This window comes from Dermacentor andersoni, chromosome 9 (assembly GCF_023375885.2).
Source record: "Dermacentor andersoni chromosome 9, qqDerAnde1_hic_scaffold, whole genome shotgun sequence".
Classification (NCBI taxonomy): domain Eukaryota; kingdom Metazoa; phylum Arthropoda; class Arachnida; order Ixodida; family Ixodidae; genus Dermacentor; species Dermacentor andersoni.
The window spans coordinates 92,396,913-92,404,374 of NC_092822.1; the positions used below are offsets into that span (position 1 = coordinate 92,396,913).

At 52.8% G+C, this 7,462-nt stretch overlaps 1 protein-coding gene across 1 annotated transcript; it reads left to right on the forward strand.

The window, feature by feature from the left end:
* The first annotated feature begins 6,064 nt into the window (after positions 1 to 6,064).
* On the forward strand, positions 6,065 to 7,108 carry LOC126527864 (uncharacterized). Its single transcript, XM_050175712.2, has one exon. It carries the CDS (start codon positions 6,083 to 6,085, stop codon positions 7,106 to 7,108), a length of 1,026 nt encoding a protein of 341 aa, XP_050031669.2. The 5' UTR covers positions 6,065 to 6,082.
* The last annotated feature ends 354 nt before the right edge of the window (positions 7,109 to 7,462 follow it).

Here is a 7,462-nt window from a genome sequence, read left to right on the forward strand (position 1 = left end):
CAGTGGTGGCTTTGGCTAATGCGCTCATACATGCTATGCCAGTCGTCGATATGAACGTCATTTTGGGCGGAGACTGTCTCAGGATCACGGAGAATAGGAACCGTAACGTCCGTTGCTGTAGGCGCCGCAGGTGTAGGCGGCGGTGTGGGACGGGGTGGTTTCATCGGAAGCCATGGCTTAGAAGACGACGGTGCGACCGCTTCGGAGGTCCGTGGCGAGGATGGGGATCGTTCCACCCCCACCACAATGTTACGCGAAGGATGAGTGAGCAAGACGAGCAACTATTTTCAGGTTATATTTACAACAGCGTTTGCAGTGGTGACCGGTTAGGTTCATAGCGCGAGCCCAGTTTGTTCTTCCTCCTCTTTTCTCGAGTGGTGGCGTCCACATGCATCCTTAAAAGAAGCAAATACCGCACGCGTGTAGCAATATTTTTTTTAATTAACATTGGCGCTGATTACTTTATAGCACTTAGTGACCTCCACGAATAGTAGTGTATTTCGATTTTGGTTCATATCTACTTGGGAGGAATTCGGAGCATGGCGCCAGTTTGAGGCATTCGTCGCTAAAGTTGACGACGTAATGCATTGATGTTCCATTTTTTCTAGAATTTCCATGCAGGAATCAATATTTTGATAGAAACGTGGGTAGAACAACCCTGCAATTGCGCCGCGAAATCCACAGCACTTACTTCAAAATGGCTTGTATCGAAACACATTCCAAATGAATGCGGCCACTTAAAGCACTGGCTTCAATTCGTCGATTGTAGTGCGCGCTGTAAAGTAATTAGTTACACATTTAAAACAGTAGCATTTACTCATTGAGTTATGCATGTTGATTTCTAGTGTAAGCAATATCTGCCGCTTTGACACGAAAGTTTAAAAACACACGACATGGTGCCTCAAAAGACAGGCACCGCTAATATATATATATATATATATATATATATATATATATATATATATATATATATATATATATATATATATACATATATATATATATATGGTCATATTACAAGGCAAGGGAATGACGGGCCACAGCTGCACCAGTAGCGTTTCCTCAAAACCGATCAGTGATCCAGAAACACGACTTCTGTTAACTAGCGGGCTGGTGAGAATTTGGCGGCAGCGCACGTCCTTCGTGTTCACTTATGGGGATGCATGATTATGTTGACGTCATTGCGCAGGCGCATTCACCTGTTCTGCCATTCTTACACCGCATCCCTTCCTACTCCGAAGCGGTTGTCGGCAGTGGCACGCTATTCGCGATGGCTTGCTTGGAGGGCAGGGCACTGTCGTCATAACGCTGGAGATTCCCGGCTGCCGACGGTGGGAAGCATATCTCTTCTTCCTGCAGACTGCACTCGGTACGTACATGCTTCACCTCGTTCGTCGACACCTTTGTGACCAGTACTTGAGCGCCCACCCGGTGCCTTTGCCCCTGCAAGTAGCGCGTACTTGGTGTTGCTCCTTTCCTGGCGCTAAGCCGAAGAACGGGTGCTTTGTGCTCGCGCGAGGTCACACAACACTGAGCCACACTTATCGGAGAGGCAAGCGGACGGAGATTGCACAGCTCTCGTGAGTTGGCCCATTGGTTAACGCGAGAGCAAATAGCATAGCCGCCCGGTCTTTGCTTAGTGGTGTATCCCAGTTTGAGCCTGTGCTCTCGCAGCGACGTGCTATAAGGGCCTCTGTCTGTATTTTCGCCCCTCGTGCGGGACCCCTTTCGTTCCGAATCGCCCCCCGCTACCGGCAGCTTCTGCAGTGTTGGGAGCAGCCGGAGACAATAAACGATTTTCGTAAACTTAGGGCAATACTGAGTCCTTGCGTACGCTACTCGGTAGCCCCTTGCGTTCTAAGGTCGCGCGCCGCGGCGCTAGAGGCGACAATTCACGCTGCCTGTGCAAGCTAAGCTCGAACCCACGGCGGTCGGTACTCCTTTGTGATCGTAGAACCGCAGAAATTACTATCGCCCCCCGGGAAATAATAGCCATCCTGGGGAGTCCCAAAGAAGCATGTTGACAACCGAAAGAATAGCGAAACTTGCCTAGGTGAACTAGAAGGTCGGCGCTTTGGCAACAAGTCACGATATCAGCAATCGAGCGATTCAATGCGTCGGGAGATGTGCCCTTTTGGACAAGGCTACAGGTCAGCGTGTCTATCTCAGGGGTGATGTAGCCTATTGGCATGTCAATTATGGTAGGAGGGTCAACGCTCTGGACGTGGACAATGCCCTCACCACGAAGCAATCCGAGGGGATATGACAGCTTGTTCTTGCCGAGTAGTCTGGTGATGCTGACACAATTTCTATAACGGTAAATAGCATGGGGAAATTCGTGGCGAAGGAACGTGTAAGAAGCCGTAAGAAGAGCACTAGCATGAATGAGAATATTGCAAGACAGCTTGGCAAGGGCGAAGGAATGCTGCGCAACTGAGATATCTTTCTCGACAAATACTTGATCAACGCCTTCCTGAGCATCCAAAAACGGGGCGTGACAAAGCGCAGCAAACTCCAATTCAAAACGGGAATTATCAATGACTGAAGGATTAGGCGAACGGTAGTCCCATCGTGAGATAAAGCGGAAGGAACAACAGAGCCCCAGAAACTCAACAAACCATGTACACAATGCCTTCACTGACAACAGAGGCACTGAATGCGGCCGCAGGCGTTATACTCTGTGCTGGCCGCGCGAACTAAAGCATTGCCCAACTGCGTTATACGTTTTGTAGCAATCGACAATGGCAGGCACTAATGACGAACTGCTTCGCCTGTGTCGACGAGGGTCTGTGCAGTGACGCTACCCACGCGTGCGTCCACCCCACCCCAGATTGAGGCGCTAGCTTTTTTTTTTTCGACGACGAAGTTCTTGCCGCGGGAACATCGGCGATTAGTTTTCCCATTCGAACGCAAGAGGACTACCACGCAACGGCGAAAGAAAGCGCCGTCGAGCTCATTTCGTGCAGCGGGCAGCGAGGGATCGGCGGTCTGAGTATGGTCATGTCTTCTCAGCTTCCTGGGGCGCAGGTACGGAGAAGATACGGTAGAGCTACAGCAGGTACGGTGAAACGCGCGTTAGGCTGGAATCTACTGATATTGCCTCACGCTGCGACGGCTGAATCGTATGACGTGGACAAGAAAACCATACGGAAAACAATTTGTCCTGTTTTTTGAGGTGCAGCACCGTCCACTGGTATGGTGTACCTCGACTGAATAAAGCGAAGAGCTGGATGCAGTGTTGAAGCTGTCTGCAACGACGAGAATGTCCGGGGTTTTGGCTGTGCGAAAGCCCCGGAGAAAGATAGGGCCGCATAAATGAGGGACGCATTCACGCGTGCATAGGCAACGGCCATCGGCATTGGCGGCCGCTTGCAGGAAGAAGGCAGAGCTTCGGAAACTTGATCCTGTGTTACCTGTGGAATGTGAGGAGGCAGAGACTACGCCTGTTGCGCGATGATAGCAGCGAAAGTTGCCGAGTGAACTCCACGAGGTCAAACTCTTTTACCTGGGATACCAATGGGTCAAGGTCAGAAGCGGTAGCTACGCTCGATAGGGCTTCATCTGATGCAGATGGGCGCCGCGCGAGAAGACGCTGCCTGTGGAGCTTCTCAAAATTTTACAAAGCTCAACGACAGTGGCTAGGTTCTTAGAATCATTTGAAAGGCATTGTCCAAAATCCCTTTCACGAGTTCGCACGCTATGTCAGCCTTGGTTATCGTTGAGTTGATGCGTCTACCGAGGTCGACAACGTCGCCTATAGAGCTCGTGAACATCTCACCTGTGTGCTGGGACTGGCCTCGTAGGCGATGCTCTGCGCGAAGCTTGCACACAGCAGGTTCGCCACAGACCTCAATGAGTCTTGACTTGAACACGGCCCATGTGGAAAGATTCGCTTCATGGTTTGTAAACCACAAAGTTTCGAAACCCATTATATAAAATATGACGCTGTTGAGATTCATATCGTTACCCCATTTTTGTGGATGATGACAACCGATCTCGAACGTCGTTCTCACGCAGGCTACTGAAGATAGCAGGATCTCGCTGCCGGTTGAGGCCAACACAAACAAGGGCTTGCAAAGACTTGTGTATACTGGCTTTCGTCATCAGGCATGGCGGATGAGACAGTTCAGGTGGGCAAGTTAAGAGCAACCTCCACCAAAGTACAAGTTGAGGGAATGACAGGACATAGTAGCGGCAGCTGCAGCGGCAGCGTTTCATTACGATAGTAGTTATATGGACACTCCAGTCGCATTTCTGCCGAAGGCGTCGCCATCGCCGTGAGGTTCTGTATAAAACACAAGGGCATTAAGATTTCCGCCGGGCGCTGTATGCTGCACGTGCGAGTGAAAGCTCGCGAGGCTCAGCCGAAGATCGAGGCTTAATCTCGCGCGCGCGAAGAAGAAATGCGCCGTTTTTTGCGTGCCAGGCACGGAGTGCAGGTAAGGAAAGAGGAGGGTCGTTCTTCTCCGGCGGTTGCTGCTTACAGCGCGGCCGTGCGGGAGCCGCATCTTGAAATCAATCTGTGCTGTAGACGAAGTGCGCGCCCATGCGGGCCTCATCTTCGAGGCGATCTTCAACGTAGACAACGTGCATGCACCGAGTACCGGTAGCTTCGTATGCGCTGTACTTTCAACATTTAGTTCACGTTGCTGCGAAAGACAGCGCGGAGGTCAATTCGCTCGCTGCTGCTGCCGCGTTTCTGCGACCGAGCGTTTTTATAACTAGTCTCCCCGGTCATTGAGCGCGATTTGTTCACCTGTGCAATCCTGACACCGGGCTTGCCATTTCGGTATTAAGCGAATGATTACAACTCTATACGGCCGATAAAACTACTGTATATAATTGGTATAGATCTCTCGTATTTTACTATCGAAATCGACGCCCTGCTTTTGGGATGAAACTGCGACTTTTTTCACAGATCCGATCGGAACTCCAGAAACCTGAGCTCTGCTGCGAGTAGAAATGGCGCTGTTGCTTAACCGCACGGCTTGCGTCTTCACTATTATATATATATATATATATATATATATATATATATATATATATGTATATATATTGTCGGGCCCTTGGGCCCTCTCTGCAGCGCGCACGGGGGAAGCCTTTGAAACGCGCGCCACAACGGCACTCGTCGCATGGAGCATGCGCACCGATCGCGTATCGTGAGAACTCGCGCGGGGAACGCCGGGAAGGCGGCTGCCCGATAAGAAGGCAGCGGAGACTGCACTCGGGGCTTTTTTGCCGGGGCGCGGGCCTGGGGAGGCGCTGGTGGGGCGTAGCCCGTCTAGGTTTCTTTCCGAGCGTGCTGCAGAGCAGGGGGAAAGCGTATTTGCATTGTGTCCGCGGAAAGAGTGCTCTTGTTCGCTTTTGGAACTGTGTTTGCGCGCCTGGTTCGGTGCTTGCTTGCTTTCTGGGCTTTATGCATTGTGTTATCGACCGAAAGATTGTGTTGGTTGATGGTTTGTAACGGCCGTTCTTTCGTCGCTCTCTTTGGCTTGTATATTTTGTTGCCTCGCTCTTTTGCTGCTTGCTTCTTTGCTTTTGCTGCTTTTTGCTGATTTGCTTCTTTGCTGTTTGCTTGTTTTCTTCTTTGGCCGCGAGGCTGCGGTAATTGATTGAGTGTTTCATATTACCGTAAATTAAAGCGGTTTTTGTTCTTTGCGCCACTGGTCCTCTGTCGTGCTGGTAGCGGCTCGCGGACCCCCTGAGCGAAGGCGAGGGGCCTTCATCTGGCGCCCAACGTGGTTTTCTTCTAGTTTATTCTTTTTGTTCTGGAGTACGCTTCCGCACCGCAGGGACCACGAGCACGGGAACAAGGGAACCGCCCCCATCTCGCGGCAGCTGGCAATCCCCCCTAGGCCTACTTGACTTGCTCCGACATTGGGTCCCACAGCTCCTGCATCTGTACCCAACCGCTCTGACCCGCGTAAGCTCAATGAACGTTTTATTCTACCTCTCGCTGTCCTTGCGCTCCGCTATTCCGCACCATCCTGCCTCCGCAGAACCGCTTCACATTGCTTGACCATTCCGTCGGACCGCTTTTCCCGTCCACTTACAACACCAAAGATGCACCGCCGGCATTTTAATGCACCTACGTTCGCGTAAAGTCAACAAGGGCGCGGTTGAAAATCATACTCGCCAAACCACTTGTACGATGCCTGATAAAAAGGGCCAAGCCGCGCCCGGACAAGATATGTCCAGCATTATTGCCCAGCTGACCGCGCTGCTCGAGCATCAGACAAACCAGGCAGCCAGCTTCCGTTTTCAGCTCGCTGTGCCTACATATGAAGGCCACACAGATAAGAAATCGGTGGCGGACTTCCTTCTGGAAATGCAAGATTACCGCGACGCGCAAGCCATTACGGATGACGTTCTTCTTCAGCGCGTTTTGCCCGTTGCCCTGACTGGGTCCGCCGCCCGCTGGCGTCGTCGCCAGTCATTCCAAAGTTGGACGCACTTTGAGCAGCTACTGCGAGCAGAATTCCTCCCCCCAGACTACGTCGTCCGCATGAAAGACGAGCTTCGCGCCCGTAGTCAGGCGGAGGAGGAAAGCCTCCAAGAATACATACGGTCCTTTCAGGAGCTTTACGAGCGCGCAGATCCTTCAGCACCAGAAACGGAAAGAGTCACCCGGGCAATCCGGCAATCTCACCCACGCTTTCAGGCTTATCTAAGGGGCCGTACTTTCTCTTCGCTTGACGATCTCTCTAAAGCGGCGTCCGATATTCAGGCGGCGATGTTGGCAGAGCTCACTTACCAGCCTCCACCCCCGCCTCAAGCCGCCCTCGAGCCGTCTTGCGCGTGGCACGGTTCTCAGATTGCAAGCCCGGGGAATATGGTACCGCCCCCAAGGGCGCTAGACCCATTCATTCACCGCACCTTTGCCACCCAGGTACCTTTACGGCCTCCGGTCCGCGAACCCGCAACAACGTTGCCAGGCACTCGGGGCCGCAGCAGGCCTGTAGCGGCTGCCGCCCAATCAGGCGCAGAAGATACACGCAGGAGCATTCCAGTCTGCTTCCAGTGCGGAGGACGAGGCCACTACAAGAGCCAGTGCCCGAGCCCCCCGGGCATCTTCCAGCAGGGAAACGACGAAGGCCGGCGGTGGTGAGCAGCTACCAGTCGCCGGCCAACGACCTACCGCGCCCCGATGTCCCCTCGCAACATGCAGGCTCCGGAACGACCTCTCCGGCAGCAGCCTACCATCACGCGGTGTCACTTGCAACATCGAAGCATCTTGCAGCGGCCGCCAAGCACCGAGCGGGGGCTGGCGTTCCCGAGACTACGAAAAGCCGGGTGTTTTGGTCGTCTCACCATCCTGCGGCCACGGCGCTGAGCCGCAGACAACCTCGGCAGCAGAGAGGGGGAGAGAAACGGCTCCTCACACTCGAATCACCACCGGCATCAACGGTAGTAGCTGTACCGGAAAGGTGTCACCCCCCCAGACCGAAGGCCCAGGATCTCG